The 17,563-nt window shown below is 34.8% G+C and overlaps 1 protein-coding gene across 11 annotated transcripts in view; it reads right to left on the minus strand.

The window, feature by feature from the left end:
- LOC118185241 (uncharacterized) overlaps positions 1–17,563 on the minus strand; it is a 265,229-nt gene that overhangs the window by 15,838 nt on the left and 231,828 nt on the right. For all 11 annotated transcript variants that reach the window (XM_035355071.2, XM_035355072.2, XM_035355070.2 and 8 more), the window contains 4 exons: positions 16,184–16,226; positions 14,571–14,612; positions 14,350–14,454; positions 11,327–11,411 (listed from right to left, as the gene is read on the minus strand). In XM_035355071.2, the coding sequence (XP_035210962.1) occupies positions 11,327–11,411; positions 14,350–14,454; positions 14,571–14,612; positions 16,184–16,226 (275 nt within the window). The remainder of the gene's footprint in view (positions 1–11,326; positions 11,412–14,349; positions 14,455–14,570; positions 14,613–16,183; positions 16,227–17,563) is intronic.

Here is a 17,563-nt window from a genome sequence, read left to right on the forward strand (position 1 = left end):
TGCGCGCGTTGAAAGAAATGTTTAATAAAGTAAACAAATAAATATTAAACTTTTTTTTTGGTAAATTTTGATACCCTTTAGATTATAAATGCTCTTTATTTCATAAATTATGGTATCATATTTTTAATTTTATAATTTCTGCATGCCATCTTACCAGATTTAAATTGATGATCTATAATCCAGAATCGCCGAATGTCCAGAAGAGTCCGGATTAAAGACTTTTGACTGTAATAGCAATAAATATTTTTCTTGGGTCATGAGAAAAAGTTTGGGAAACCCTGTCGTGGTATATATTCTTTGAATATTTCTGAGTTTTTTAACTGAATTAGTAAAAAATGGGGAACTAACTGTCCAAAAGACCAAAAATTTATATGGTTTTCATAAATTTTAATTTATTTTTTATCTGCAGTATTTTAAATTGTTGTCTTATCAATGGGAATATTCTTACAAATATGTCAAGTCGAAATATGAAAAAATACTAATAATTAGTAACAAGAATCGTGTCACATGCATAAATTTGCCAGTTTATATTTTCAAAGATTTAACTGAACCAGTTTATTCAGCCCTTATGCATTTGGCCATAAGCAAATATTTATGTATTCAAAGAGCTAAATATGTTCTTTCATTTAAAAAGAATGTGGGGGAGCATCTCATGCTGGGGTACTTAAAAATTATTTAGTTTTAGGTGTTGAAAAATTTAAGAACACTAAAATCATAAGAATTTTAGCAATGAAAGATTTAATCTTTTGATTGAAAAATATAGTGGATTTTTAAATCAAAACAATTCCATTTATTTAGCTGCTAACAAGATAGCCAAAAAAAGGGGGGAGGAGATTCTTTCTGAAAAAGGTGCTGAAATTTTTTTAAAGCAAGTTAGATATTCTGAAAGAGCATCATTTGTTCAGTCTATCTGATGGTAGAAATTTGGGGGGGGGGAGTCTTTGTGTAGTATTGAAAGGCTACCGATACATAGGTGTGGACATATTTAAAAAAATTCGCTCTGTAAAAGGGGGACTGAAATTAAGATAAATAACTATTTAAAAAAAAACCCTCTACATAGTACAGTACAAAGTCCGAGATCGGGACTTCGGCGATTTGGGGATTTTTCTGGATATTAGATCATCAGTTTAACGCTTGTAAGATGGCAGGTAGAAATTATAAAATTTGAAATATGAAATCGTGATTAATGAAATAATGAAACATTTATGATCTAAGAGGTAACAAAATTTACCCGCCCCCCCAAAAAAAGCTTAATATTATTTTGTTTATTTTATTAAACATTTCTTTCAATGTAAGTTGTTTAAGTTGCTTTTTTTGTGCTAATATTATCTCTTTAATTCTGTAGACCGACATAATTTCTTATTCAGTTACAAAGTTCCATTGTTCTCTAGTAAATGCTGTGTCGAGAATTTCAACTAACTTGTCAAGCGAAATTTTTTCTTTTCCAATAAACTGTCTGTCATTTTCTTTGCTATCGGTATTTTCTAGATCTAGAATCATACTACAGATATCGCCATCTTTAATTGATTGGTAACTGGGGCAATGTCATCGCAATGAAAAACTTCTGGTGTATCATCTTCATCTATTACCGCTTCTCCACATTTCTTTAAAAATTCCATTAATTGGAAAATTTAACCTTTGGTTTGTGATATCCGAAAACTTTCACATTCGCAGCTATCATATTCATCAACCTCACCACAAAATATGCTAGTTGGCCATAAAATTATGCCAAGCATTTTTTAAAGTATCTGGAGACATGCTCCCACAAATCAGATTTTACTCTAAAATATTTCAAAAATTTTTGAATAGTCTTGCCATTATTCAAGAAATTTAACATGGGATTTTAAAAATTCTACTTTATACACTCATGTCCATAAATTAAGGATAATGCGGAGTCACGCAGAAATCGAACTCTAAAATAAATATATCCCATGTAAAATCACTACACACATCTTCAAGAATCATATGCAAATTTCAGGAAGTAACCAGATGACACCGATGTTACGTCACAATGACGAGAGTGTAAGAGAGTGATATATAAGGAATACAGGCAAAGAAGTAAAATTGTTCGCAGGAGCTTTATAAGCATTTCAGTGCAATAACCGAATAGTTATGACACAAAGGACGCATTTAGATGATTTTTTACGTGGTAGAATTATCGGCCGTCTGGAATATGGGCATACCCAACTGAAAGTATCAGACGAACTTGGAATTGCCCAGAGTGTCATCTCCAGGTTTTGTCAACGATTCCAAGATGATGGTAATGTGAGTAGACGTTACAGCACAGGTCGCCCCAGAATTACAACGCCGAATGAGGACCGGTATTTGCCAGTTACTGCCAAAAGAAACAGGCGGAGCACAGCCTCAGACATGTCTCGTCAGCTCTCTTCAGCCACTGGTACGACAATTTCAAGGCAGACCGTGTACTATGCTTAGGGCAGATTGGTCTATATGCTCATAGACGTGTCAGATGCGTTCCACTTACTGCAACTCACTGCCGCCTGCGGTTAGCCTGGAGTAGACAGCATGTATTGTGGACACCACAACAGTGGGCTTGTGTGATGTTTTCCGACGAGTCCAGGTTTAGCTTGCAGTCTGAGTTTCGCCGGACTTTCATATGGAGAGCTCCAGGTACCCGTTAGCACCAAGAAAACATCATTGAGCGACACCGTTACGGTGGTGCAAGAGGGCTCGTTTGGGGTGGAATTATTCTGGGTTCCAGAACTGACCTGCATGTTCAAATTGGAACCATGACAAGCGAAATCTATCGGGACGTCATTCTGGAACAACATGTACGTTTGTTTCGGGGCGCCATGGGCGCACAGTTTGTGTTTATGGATGACAACGCCCGTCCTCACTGTGCAAACATCGTAAGCGAATGCCTTCAATCGGAGAATATCACCCGCATGGACTGGCCAGCATTCTCACCGGACTTGAATCCAGTAGAGCACGTGTGGGACATACTTGGCCGACGAGTTACAGCCCGTCAACCTCCTCCTACATGTCTACCGGAGCTTCGGAGAGCATTGCTTTTTGAGTGGTGTAGTATCCTCCAAGATCAGATCGATAATTTGATACTCAGCATGCCTAGGCGTTGTACGGCCTGTATTGCATCGTCTGGGAGACATACAATGTATTAACAATCATACCAACCATGTAATATTGGTTTCTTGTAAATAAGTTTTTTTTTGTAATTTGCTCCAAGGAGAAAAAATCGCTAATTTTTTTAATAATATCAAACATATAGCATCTTTTTTTTTGCTCTTTACCTTTTGTTTAATAAATAAGCTTTACAAATAAGTCAAATTTGTTCTGCTTCTAACTCTTCCTTTGCCTGATTTTGCATTATCCTTAATTTATGGACATGAGTGTATTTTCAGCCGCTTAGTCGGTATAGTGGTCAGGGAAGCTGACTGCGATGCCGAAGGGCCTGGGTTCGAATCCCGAAGAAGGCATGGTTGTAACTGTCCGTCCCTTCATAGGAAAGGCGATGGTGGCCTACCTATTAGGTGCCTCCGTAATAAAGAGACCACCACATCCGGCCTTGTATAGATTAATGGACTGGGTTACATTTGTAAATGTTCACAATCTGCCATTAGGGGGGAAAAAAGGAAAAAAAAAACTTTATATTTCCATATCAGCGCCCGCACTATTCCGATATCCATAGGTTGAATGATTGACGCACAATTTGGAGAAAAGAATAATGCGGATACATTATCTTTCACTAAAAATTAAAGTGGAGTATGAGCCGAACAGTTGTCTACAATAAGGACAGTTTTTTGCGTTATCAGGTAAACCAACCGAATTTACTGCCGAGCCTCGGGTATGAAATGATTTTTAAACCAATCATTAACACTTGTGTCATCCGTGTTCTTTTATTTGCACGATATATAACGCGAAAAGTCTTTATAATCTTTAAAGGCTTGAGGTCGTGTATTTTTTTCCGATTACGAGAAGTTTACACTTGTGCGTTCCTGCCGCATTTGCACATGCAAAATTGCTAGTCTAGCTTTGGAATCTTTGACATGAATTGGAGCCTTTTCTGTAGAGGTTGCCAAAGTATTTTGCGGCACATATTGCCAGAAAAGACCAGTTGCATCAGCATTGTAAATTTCTTCTGGATATAACTTTAAACTATTGATGAGTTCAATGAATTCATCTGCAAATATTTCAGCAGCTTCAGTATCAGGTAAAGCTTTTTTTACCTGAAATTCTTATTTGCCTTATACCATGGCTATTTTTAGATTTGGTTAACCAACCTGTTGAATATGTGCACTCAATTTTAAAGTTCACTTCTTAGTGAAATATTTTAGCTTGCGCCATTAGCATTTGACCTGTCAATGGCAATTAACTCACTGCGACGTTCTCTGATCCATTTAAGTATCACTGTCATGATTTTCACTTTTAGCATAACGAATAATTTTTCTGTTATTCGTTAGGAGTGGATGTCGGAATCCACAAAAAATTCAAAAAGTTCCTTTTTCTGTTTTCTTATGTCATATACAGTTGACTTCCAATGCCACAGGCGCTCACCAGCGGCCGAGCGGTAAAGTCGCTGAACACTGGTAGTTCAGTCCGAGGTTCGAATCGCGCGAATGGGCTGGCTACATGGGCGTTTTCGTGGTTTTCCCCATGTGTAACGTGTATACGAGCCAGTTTCCCTTAGAAAGTCCTCCACGAAGGTATCCCTCCCCTTAGGCAGATAACCATAGTGTGCTTTGCCATAATTAAATAAACCAACCAAACCAATGCCACAGTCTTCGCATTATTTTGAGACCTTTATCCATTTTTTGCAGCAATCCCACGTTTTGATTGTTGGACATCGAAACATGCTTTCGCTTTAGATCCTGTTGCAGCTACAGAATTATAAATTCTTTTCTATATGATCGAAAGTTGAAACTTTATTTAATTTTCATCAAATTGCTGTAATAAAAACAGCCTGCAAAAAATATTGAGCTGGATTAAATCAGAAATTTTAGGAACAGTGCAATCTACTATATTGGCTGAAATTCCTTGGAGTCAGTACAGCATAATTTTAGCCTTAGCTAATAAAGAGAGAGAAAAAAAGAAAAGGAAATTCTTTCTGTTGTGAATTGCGAGGTACACGCACGTCAGAATAGGAAGATTGCGATGTGCGTGTTGCGTGTCCAAAAATCAAAAGAAAATAAGCAGCATTTTATCTCATATTTTCAGCAGTCCAGTATATAAAGCATTGAATGAAAAATTGCCCAAAACCACATCTCTAAAAGAATGAATCTATTCAAAATGACGCAATTTTATCAAAAAAGATAAAATAAAAAGCAAATAAAGTCGCAAATGACGTCAGAAATCACGTGATATTTGTGACGTCATAGTTAGGCATGCTCACATGAACTCTGACGTCATCACAAATTTACTATATTGGTTCCGCAAGTTTAATAGCGTCCGCTATACATTATTCGCTATGTATCATGATATTGGCGACGAAAGACAAGTTGTGCCGTTAAATTTTATCTTGCTTCTCTCGTGCACTGAGACAATTAAGCCTGATTGTATTAGTTATTTATTATACTTACGTCTATTTCTTGCATATGATTAAGGCTTATCTGAATCCTGAATGAGTAAATTTCCACGTATACTTAACGTTTATTGAGTGCCGGCGCTGATACCGGCTGATGCAGCCTTTGCGGGTCCTAAATTTTGCTAGCGCCTCCTTAAGTTTTGGATCCCAGTGCTTTCTCTAAATTCTAAAAATATTTTCATCCTTTAATTTTGTTGCTCGTGCTTCTCTAAATTCCAAAAATCTTGTCTTCCGTAAATTCTGCCACCCGGTGCAACTATATGAACTCTGGTATCGGTTCTGAGTTTATGTGAAAAACAAATCAGGTATTCTTAATTCAAATAGCACTAAATGTAATTTTTTGGCATATAAGTATCTTCAACAAAATCTATTTTTGGAGTATGGTAAGAAATTTTTTGTTAAATTTTTCCTCTTCAATATTTCATAGCGCATTTAACTTAAATCTGTAATCATTGCCAAGAGTAATAATGTGAACATAAAATGTTACTTTACTCTTTGTATTAATACAGAAAATATTTGAGCATCGCTGCATGAGCCATTGCTCAAGTGGTCATGTGTTGGTAAACATGCGGTGATGAAAGCTTTCTCTGGTTTTTAAATGTACCGTAAAAATGCGTAAAGGGAACACCAAACGTTAAATTTAAAACCTGCACAGAATTTTACTTTGCAGAACAACTTTATAAAAAAAAGTATCACATATTAAAAAAAAAACAATAAAACAAGTAATATCCTTTAATACAAATATTAATTATCCTACTAAATAAATTAACCAATTTCCCGTTGTACAATCTTAAGAATTCAAATGGTATAAAGGAAGTTAAGAACTTTGTTTCTTAAAAAAAATCATGCAAAACGTTTCATAAAATTATATATAATTAAAACATAATATAAAAAATACAATGAAATAAGTAATAAATCTCATATTTTCAAGAGAAAACAGTTAGCAGTCCAGTATCCAAAGCACTGAATTAAAAATTGTCGCCAAACACATTTCTAAAAGAATGAAACTATCATCAAAAAGCAATAACCAATAAAAATTGTGCTTTGTGAATGACGTAATTCAAAATATACAAACCTCTTTGCCATTAGCTAATAAAGAGAGAGAAAAAAAGAAAAGGAAATTCTTTCTGATGTGTCTTGCGAGGCACACGCACGTCAGAATAGGAAGATTGCGATGTGCATGTTGCGTGTCCAAAAATCAAAAGAAAATAAGCAGCATTTTATCTCATATTTTCAACAGTCAGCAGTCCAGTATACAAAGCATTGAATAAAAAATTGCCCAAAACCACATTTCTAAAAGAATGAATCTATTCAAAATGACGCGATTTTATCAAAAAAGATAGAATAAAATAAAATAAAAAAGCAAACAAAGTCGCAAATGACGTCAGAGATCACGTGATATTCGTGACGTCATAGTATTCATGCTCACATGACCTCTGACGTCATCACAAATTTACTATATTGGTTCCGAAATTATAGACTTTATTCGATTTTAAGCCGTTTTAATTACATATCTTAGCTTTAACGAAAATTTTAAAACAATATTGCTCATTCTCAATTGTTTAAATATCCATTTCTTTTTCAATTAATTGTCATTTAATTTAGATTCTATTTTTAAATTAATTTGTGTATACCCATTCTTAAGAGATTTCTCAGGTTTCGATTGTTAGCGCTTTTGTACTAATTTATTCTAATTGACAGTTAGTTTAATTCTTTTTTTTTTTTTCTTAAATGTGAACATTTTAATTGAGGAATGTTTTCAGTGAGTTTTCCGTCCTACCTTTCTGCCTGGTGGCCTTATTTCAGATCCTGATTATTTAAAAAAGCCTTGTTCTTTCACGGTTAAATTTACTTGTGTTGTTATTTAGAAAAATGTTGTTGCTTTGAGTTTTAAGTCATTTCCATTGCTTAGTTCTTAGCAATATTATAATCAGGAGAATTAATTTCATTTCTTTCTCTGTTTGGGTACCCAATATATGTTACATTCCTTTCTCTGTTTGGGTACCCAAGTTCTTTTGTTCGATTGGTTATCGCCATAGAATTGGACTTAAAAACAAAACTGACTTAAAACTTAAATTGAACTGATTTAAAAAAAAAAAAAAAAAAAAAAAAAAAAACACGGGAGCCGAGGGGCTGAAGTGAGAGGTCTCGAAGCAGATTTTTTTCTTTCTTTCCCACTTTTTCCTCCTTTCCCCTTCTTGTTATACCGGGATGCGTAATGGCAGACCGCACATTGAGTTGAACAGTGTTAAACGAATGTCGCATACTGCGCATGCCCAGAAAACAATTTGGCGTAATTACTATATTGGCGCGATTTGAAAAGAAGATAAATACGGTATATGGTAGATGTACCGCCATCTGATTGTAAACAAATCTGGCGTTTAAATCTTCGTAGAGTATAATGTAAATGTAAATTAATTACTGTGTTAAAATACTATTTTTTGCTGTACTGCTCAAACAACTAGAAAGCTGAAATTATTGCGAAGTAATGTGAAGCAGTGTTTGCATTCAAAATGTAAAATATAATACCTATAAATTCTGCACATTCCTTTGGAACTGTACAAATTTTCGTTCAGAAAAAGACTGAAATTTAGGATATATTAGTTGAAAATTTATTCATTATACTTTTAAGCAATAAAAACAATTCAGGATTTACCATACGTTCCATTCGTACATACATAAAGAAACACTGAGGGATATAACAAGTGCTTGCAAATAACACTGAAGAAGTTTTACAATTCCTTAATGCTAGTTATTAAATTCTTTGAAATGATAAAATAAAAGCGCGAATATACGCTAACAAACTAAGCGAGGTACTCCAGTTTACAATTACTGAATTATAACATGTAAACAAATTACATTTAAATAACGAATTATTACGAACATATGTTAACAAATATTAAATGCACTGTTATTGACAAATTACAATGAAATATATATTAGAAAAATAAGCAAGTGCAATCGGTATGGACGTTAAAATAACTAATAAGCAAAGTTCCACAACATTACAATTGTAAACATCACTCGAACACACTCGACAGCCATGGTGATCACGAATAAGCTAGCGTAGGGTTGCTTAGTCGCCAATATTTCTCCCCGCGCCAAAGGTACACCATCAAGCATGCGCACTAAGCGAAATTTGCTTAACATTGTTCAACTCAATGTGCGGTCTGCCATTACGCTCCCGGGATCAGGCTGTGCAGCCTTAAGGGAAAGCCCACATGTAAATTGGATTGCCAGATGCCAACTTCTATTTAAGCCTAAATAAACTATTTTTTCTAATGTAAATTATTTTTAATTGATACATTATTTTAACATGTAAGTACACTCTTAGACAAAAAAAAAAAAAAAAAAAAAAAAAAAAAAAAAAAAAACCCACAACGTACCAAGAAGGAGTTATCCGAACGGGACGAAAATTGGTAGAAGTTATGTACATGTACAGAAAAACAAATAATTACAGTTTGAGAAAAATTTGATGATTTATTGAAGTGATAGAGATTCATAAAGTGAAAAAGGCAGTAACGCGTTTATCCACCTCTGACCCTTATGCAAGCAGTTATTCGGCTTGGCATCGATTGATAGAGGTTGCGGATGTCCTCCTGAGGGATATCGAGCCAAATTTTGTCCAACTGGCACGTTAGATTGTCAATATCCCGAGCTGGTTGGAGGGCCCTGCCCATAATGCTCCAAAAGTGCTCAATAGGAGAGAGATTCGGCGACTTTGCTGGCCAAGGTAATGTTCGGTAAGCAGTAGAAACATGTGCAGTGTGGGGGTGGGCATTATCTTGCAGAAATGTAAGCCCAAGGTGGCGTGACATGAAGGGCAACACAACGGGCCTTAGAACTTCATCGACGTACCGCTGTGCTATAAGGTTGCGACGGATGACAACCAAAGGGGTCCTTCTATGAAATGAAATGGCACCCCAGACCATCACTCCTGGTTGTCGGCGGAAGACAGTCAGGTTGGTATCACACCGCTTTCCGGGGTATTTCCAGACTCGCCTTCGCTGGTCATCGGGGCTCAGTTCAAAGCGAGACTCATCACTGAAGACAATTCTACTCCAGTAAGTGACATTCCAGTGCGAATGAACCCGACACCACTGCAAACGGGCTTGACAAAGGTCAATGGTAGTCATCGCAAGGGGCGCCGTGACCTCAGCCCCCTTTCTGTGAGCCGTCTATGAATGGTCCTTGCGGTCACTGAAGCACTAGTTGCACGTACAAGCGATGATAATGGTGCATCTGAGGCTGTGAGTGCCGCTCTGACGATTGCTCGGTCTTCACGTTCTGTCGTTTCTCCAGGCCTACCGCTTCCTTCTTGACGCTGTGTGCGGCCATGGTTCACCCATTCCTGCAAACATCGTCTAATAGTGGCATCGCTCCTGCTCAAATGTCGAGTGATTCACCGATAAGACCAACCGGCTTCTTTGAGCTCAACTACACGATCTCTCTCAAATTCTAACATCTGCGTATATTGTTCGCGCACGTGTATGCGAGGCACAGTTACTGTCTACCAGAGTACACGGAATGAAATTCGTGAAGAATTTATGATCTGGAATCGTAATTTCTCTTAAATATCCTGCCAGTTGCGCAGATCAGATGCGCTGTAGCGACAACCGTTCATTCATTGGCAGCCAAAATGTAAAATTTTGCATTTTCCGTCGAAACCTGTATGCATATCAGTTTGTGTCCAATTTGCTTTATATCTTCTCGATGCGTCTTTTTTTTTTTTTTTTTTGTGTGTGTGTGTGTGTGTGTCTAAGAGTGTATTTTATGATATATTAAAGAATCTTTGAAGTCGGAAAAAGTAGCATAAGAAAGTGATGGAGGTCGCAAAAATTTCAAAAAATCCCAAACACTAAAATTTTTGTAGCACGTGTTTGTCAAAAGTTGCAAATTTTCGAAAAATCGCACGATCTGGCAACAATGTTTCTTGTCTAGTTGCACCTATGTACCAAATTTCGTAGCCCTGGGTTTATTAGCTTACGCGCAGTACGAACGAAAGACACACACACAGAATGTCTCTTTTATTATATGTAGAGATAGAGATAATGATTCGCCAGGTTGTCGTCAGGGATATGATATATTAGTGGGCGTAAAATTAACGATGTTTCGGTTTGAGATGTATGCCAAGCAGATACGCAGCTATGGAGCCAAATTATTGATCGCACAAATTTGTGCTAAATTATTGTTTCTGCAATAACGAAGTATTTATTTAGTGCTTTAGTGCCAGAGGGAATTTAAGAATCGGCACTCTACACATGTTTTATCTACGGGGGGGATCAAATGATTGCTTCTGTAGTAATTCTTTCCAACCCTATGTTTATTGTTAATAATTATCTTTAGTAAGGGGGGATAATTATTGAATAAATAAATAAAATAAATATTTTAAAGGAATTTATATAGAAGGAAAAAATAGTATGATGTCATTTGCTTGAAATCATATTTCCATGATAAATGAGTCTACATGATTTTCAGCCAAAGTCGGAAAGAATGGAAACTTCTCCTGCTTAAAATTATATGCAGCTATGAACAAATACAGCACATGCCAAAAACCTTTTAAATTAGCACACAAAAAAGTATTCCTTGGCATTTTTAAATGAATCACTTTAATTAATATTTTAAGAGTTTTTTGGATCTGTAAATTTTTTATAGTCTTAGCCTTTACCTAAGGCTAGGACTATAAAACCCTTTAAAAGTACCTTTATCCCGCTTTTTTTTAAGTGATCCTGTATTGAAAGTTGCAGCTTAGTAAAAATATTTTACCTCTGATAAACTGTGTATTCTTTCTTCTAAGTTTTCGACTACACTTGAGAAATCTGGCTTGAGAACGTCAGATACTTCTCCAAAACTGAAAAGAAATGTTTCGTATCATATATTGATAAGATATTTACAGATAAGTTCAGAATGTATTTATATTTAATGATCTAGTAAATATGCATTCCATTATTAATTCTTTATTATTACCGCATACTCGTATACTTTATAATGAAAATTTTGATTTGCATCTTTTCTTAATTGTTCTCATGAAAGTATTTCATTGGTATGCAAAATTGAAGGATAAATAACAAAATCTTGCGTATATCTGAATGTATTAAATACAAAGTAATACAATTTGATACAAAATGTACTAATTTGGTGTTATGTACGAGTAAAATGAATATGTCAGACAATAAATGATATATGAATAAACAGAACTGGCAGCAACGAGGACAGAAAGTAATAAATTTATCTTTGACTGCTCAAGTTAATGTGCTATTAATATGATGTGTGAGCACACTGGATATACAACATATCAGTATGAAATGGCAATACTTCTTTAAGTATCAGTACTGCCTTCCTGCACTAGTAACTTTTCAATAAATTCTTGTGAATTAATTGCCATTCTTGCAGAAAGGCAGAACAAAATTCCTGGAGTATCCTAAGAGGGGCTAGTGTTGCATGGCCCTCTGCCCTGTTATGTTCTAGTGCTTTCTAGGTTGGTATTCGATGAACATGCTATCTAGTTGTACAATATTTTCAGATCCATGACAGTTGTCCACTGAGCGAGCTTGAAGGGGTTAGACATTATCCATTAATTGAAAATCTGATTTAACAGCTGCCATGGGAAGATAATCATGGCAACGAAGAATATCATCCTTATGCCTTATGATAGAACTGCTTTGATTGACATGAGGCTATGTGTAGCCATTTATGATAATGCTACCTCATATGACATATGACGGAACCACTGCCATGGAAATTTAGGTTGCTGAAATTTAGATAGTGCCTGAATATCTGTGTATGGAAATTCATAGAAAATCAATATTTAGACTATATACCGACTTGCCTCTGAAAAGAGTTTCTATCCAGCCATTGAGGCTGCATATGATATAATCTTGTCACCACCTTAAATGTTGTTGCAGGTTGAGATGGAAGAGGCTGAGAGGGAACTATTGGAACCTTTTCACATGGAGGCCATTTTCATTTTATCTACATACAATATACGGTGACTTTACCGATGTACTATTTTCCACTACTTGTCAAATGCAATCTGCCTAGCTGCTGTATTTCTCTGCAGTTTACTGATTGTTGACCCTAATCGTTTGTTCACAAAAGTCCGTTGAATAAAGCAATGCTTCATGAAATTTTAAATTGTGAAAAGTAGTGGACTAGTACTGAAAGTTTTCTAATCACTTGCCACCACCGGGACTCATCTCAATGATATCTTTGAGACATATTCAACAAAGTGATACCATAAAAATATATAAAAAAATTACACTATCATAAAAAAATTACACTGAAAATGTTTCAAAATAAATACGTACACAGTGCTTTTAACCTGTCATCAAAATTTGCCACAGCTTTAATGACGAATTACATCATTGTAAGATTAGAAGAAACAGGCGTTTCTTTCATCTTTATAATTTTATAACGTTCTCAGGTCGTTTTTTTTTCAGTTATGTCTTAATTTTGCTCAATGGTACAATTCCAGATACATTCATTTAACGAAAATGCACATAATTTTGAATTAATAAAAATGTGCTACATAGTTATTAATTTATGAACTAACTTTTCCCACTATTCGATCTCTTTTCCGATCCACGTAATAGATAAATTTTAAACATAATTAGGTAATATTTGTATATTATTATACTTGATTTAAAGGAAAAACTGAAAGATGCGCAGAAATATGAATAACATTTAATTTTTGAGGTTTAATAATTTCTAATTTAAATCTTCAGTGTATATCAAAAGAAAGCACACAATTTTGCTTTAAATGATTTTATAAACTGTATGTTTTATCAATCATTTAAAAAACTTTATTGTATATGTGTAGAGTAAATAAATATTAAATATTATACATTAGTAGAATAGATATATAATTCTATGCATAAGTTGTTAAAAGCATACACAAAAGATATGTTCTTGATCACCTACAATTATAAATAACTGATGCCTAATATATTAAGTTAAGAGCTTTGCCTAAGGTATTTAAGTAATTGATTACCATGCGCATCATATTAAGACCATGCTAAACTGACCATCAATAAAGCCATAGCAAAATAATGTTTATCATCTTAAGGGTTTATCTTGGACATAAATTAATTATTGAATACTTTATTTAGAAACTCGGTAGAAGTTATTTTTGATTTTATGAATGTAAGCACTACGGTGACAGTGTGACCTGACAGAGAGAGCCTAATGCATCTTGTTTTAATTAAAAACACTATGAAGGATGCATTTGAAAAATCTCTTATTACCTTCTCCATCCATCTAGACCATACGAAAAGATTTTACGTCAATAAATTTTATGTGCCTCTGCTCTGCCTAGACTTGATGCTCTTAAGAATATACACTATGGCACCTATTTGGTATCTTACTGATGCCTCTCATATCCTATTAATGATATGAGGCATAATGTGTAATTTTATATATATATTTTATTTATATAGTGTATATTAATATTGTATATATTAATTATATATATATAGTGTGATTTTCTGTTATTGAAAGAACAGTTGTAGAATGAGCAGTTGCATTCATATCTTACTTTTACTTTATGAAATTCTGAAATGAGAAGTTAATCTTTTTGAAAATAATTTTCTTAATTGAAAATTTTCTAGATTTCTCCATTTAATGGAATACGATAAAATGGTAACTGTTGCCGTATGAATACTATCTGAAAGCTAAATTAGAGGTAATAATGATGCCTTATTTAATTAACTATTTTATGAATAACTATTAAGCACAGATTTGTTTGTGTGTAGAAATGAGATCTTGAAAAATGTAAATTAAAATTGACTTACTTTGGAATGCTGCCTGTGTAAAAGTCATCTTTGGCTAAAAGTTTTTGGTGAAGCAAATGTATCCTATACAAAAGAACAGTGGTTGAAATGAACAGAAGAAAGAGTCTGAAAAAAAAAAAAAAAGGAGTCCAGCTCAGTATCGTTTTCTCTATCAGTAAAACAAACAGACTTGTCATTGTGCTATCATGTTTTTTTTTTTTAATAAATTTAATTTTACTTACAGAATTGTAGACATCAGAAATAGCAGTGATGTTCTTGATAACCTACAATTATAAAGAAACTTATTTTTGGAATGAACATGCCCATGAAAATAAACAGTACCAATTTTAAAAACACTAATAATTTTAAAATGGCTCTTCATAATTTTTTATTGTTCAATGTATGAGCAATTTTCTATTGCATGTAATAGGAAAAAGATTAAATGCATATGACAAAGCTATATATATATTTAGGATTATTTTGCATTACTGTTTGTTAGGATAAAAATTAGCCAGTCACTATTATCGGAATCTAGAAGTTTGCCCCCAAATATGATTTATTTGCAGTATTTTTAAAGGCTGTCTCATGAATTACACAATCCTTTCGCTGTATAAGTAAACAGTTTTCTGCTCACCGCTACAACGATTATTCGTTACATTAATTATTTTTCATTAATTTATTAAAATATGTTCTATACAAGATCAAGGAGATGATCATCTGTCACTTGCGTCAACGTTCTGTGAAAGTAATGTTACGAGTCCTCTTCTATTGAACTGCTTGCCGCCTAAGGAGTGTTGTAGATCGTTACTTTCATGGGCATTTTCGGCTTGTAAAAACCTTTACTCCTATTCTCGTAGCCCCTAAGTCAATCAAAAAGTGGATTTGTACAATTCCGGTAGAAAAGGAAGGACTTCAAAGCCAGAGTTGAAATCGAAAAATGAAGTAAAAAGCATTTCACGTGCTGCACTGATTTTTCTTAATTAAGTGCATGAAGAGGAGAAAAAGAGTAATTCATCAGCAAAAGTTAATCCACCGTGAGCTAGGCTGAACCCGCAATAAGAGTAGTGAGCGCGATCCTGAGCTGCACCGGTCTAAGGAGTGCTGTTCGTTAAGGATACAGATCTGAGGCGTGGTGTTCACGTGTTCTAAAAAGCCAGTCAGGATGTTTGCAGCTAGTTCACTGGTGAACTATGCAATGATCTGCCTGAGCAGCGTAAGACATTCCTAGAGCTATCCTTGCCTTTTAGAGATTTGATTTTGTGCATACATCAACTTGTATGCCTTTGCCTGTTTGCGATGCCAGTGCACTCTGCAAAACAGTCTTTACAAACTCCTATATTTTTGTCGAAACATGCTCGATAGCGTGATTCACTTGTCACCGACAATACTAAACCAAATTCCGTATACGTATACCTAATGCTAATTAAAAATTTTTAAGGCTTATTTACGCGTAACAATTAGTAAAAATTTTAGATAGCTAGGTAAAACGTTTATTCATGAAAATAGTAGGTATTTTCAAAGCATTTTTATTACATTTGTTTCCTAAATAGGTAGATGCGCCACAGCTGCCCCTTCTGACTGTCTTAACGCCCCCATTTGCCTCTGGACCCACTATCGCTTCCATGAAAGGATCCAGCACCCACGGGATGGGGGTACGCCCCCATTGGCCATATTCAGTTAGATAGCCATATTGTAGAGGGAATTTGTAAAATGTTATATACGATTTACAGAACACTCCAACCACTAAAGTTAAACGGTTTTTAAAAGATATCTACTCCGAGAAATAGTTTCAGTATTAATAATAAAATAAGCTAAAGATAACTACTATATATGACTATAATAAAATATTACTTACTGTGATAGTTCTTTTATAATTTCATCTACTTTCACTATATAACCTAAGGAAAATATATTTAAATATTAATTTTGCGTTTAGATAAATGTTTCATTCAAATTTCTGGTGAAGTTATATAGCTGTTAGTTGTACGGCTGCATCACAATTTAAGGGTATGAGACACATCATATTGTTAAATGCAAGTATGTTAGTAAACTCGCTTAATTTTTGTCATGAGAAGGCAATATCTATAAATTATGCATTGACACGAATAATAATACCTTTAAAATGTCTTTTTCAGAGTAATATGCTCAGGGCTGGATTAACCGTAAGCAATATAAGCATGTGCTTAAGGCATCAAGGAAAGGGAGTACTAAAAAATTTCACATTGCCGGTTTTACCATGGACTGACTATAAGGAGGTGCCATGTAGTATAACGAATACCATGTACCATTTTACCATGTAGTATAAGGAATATAAGAAGGTGCAGCTAAACCATAAAGACTTTCTATGGCAAACTGACTTACATTTACGTTACACATGCGACAAACCATGGAAACACCCATGGAGCAAGCCTTTTTGCCAAGATTCAAACTACCAATGTTTAGTGGTCTTAACCATTTGCCTACTGGTGGGCCAGAAGTGACGAACATAAAATAACAAAATAATTTCACAAATATATTTTATTGGTGAAAAGTGAATAACGTTCATTTAATTAATTTAAAGGTTTTATCATTTTTTATACTAAAATGTAGTATAGGTATTTTGTAAATAGTTCATATAAAATACACATATATACAAAATAAACTGTAATATTGTTGGGTGCTTATGGGTTTGTCAAGGAATGAATGTACGCAGATCAGATGATAGCTTGATAAAATTTATTTTCCCAAAAGAAACACTTTATAGTTCTGGAACTTTGCGTAAAGGCACTCAGGTATCTCTTTTCAGCATCACAGAGCACAGTCAGTAGTTGAAACTTTTAAGAACGTTAAACACAGCGCAATGCAAAGCACATCTAAAATGCGATGCTCTCGCGTAGATCTTAATCACCTGAAATCAACTCTGAACTTACAATTGAGAGCTGATGCTTTGATGCTTTGGTTGAATATTCTGGTTTACAACGGAAATTAATTCCGCTCTTACCAAAGCATATCACAGAATCCCCCGAGGGCTCACACATAAGGGGAGGTCAAATTGGTCCACCATAAAGGTGTGTACGTTAAGATAAAATACAGAAAAAAGAAGAACATATTGAGACGCATTGTCTCTGAAATCTCCCTGACGGGTAAAACGCCCACGCAAGTCAACCCGTTCGATGGATTCGAACCTCGGACCGTACTACCAGTGTTCAGCGAATTTACCGCTGGCCCGCTGGTGGGCCCCCGATGCTCTCTCCGG

The sequence above is a fragment of the Stegodyphus dumicola genome, chromosome 5 (genome assembly GCF_044657685.1).
Source record: "Stegodyphus dumicola isolate Sdum_Otavi_A_Nest chromosome 5, ASM4465768v1".
Taxonomy (NCBI): Eukaryota; Metazoa; Arthropoda; class Arachnida; order Araneae; family Eresidae; genus Stegodyphus; species Stegodyphus dumicola.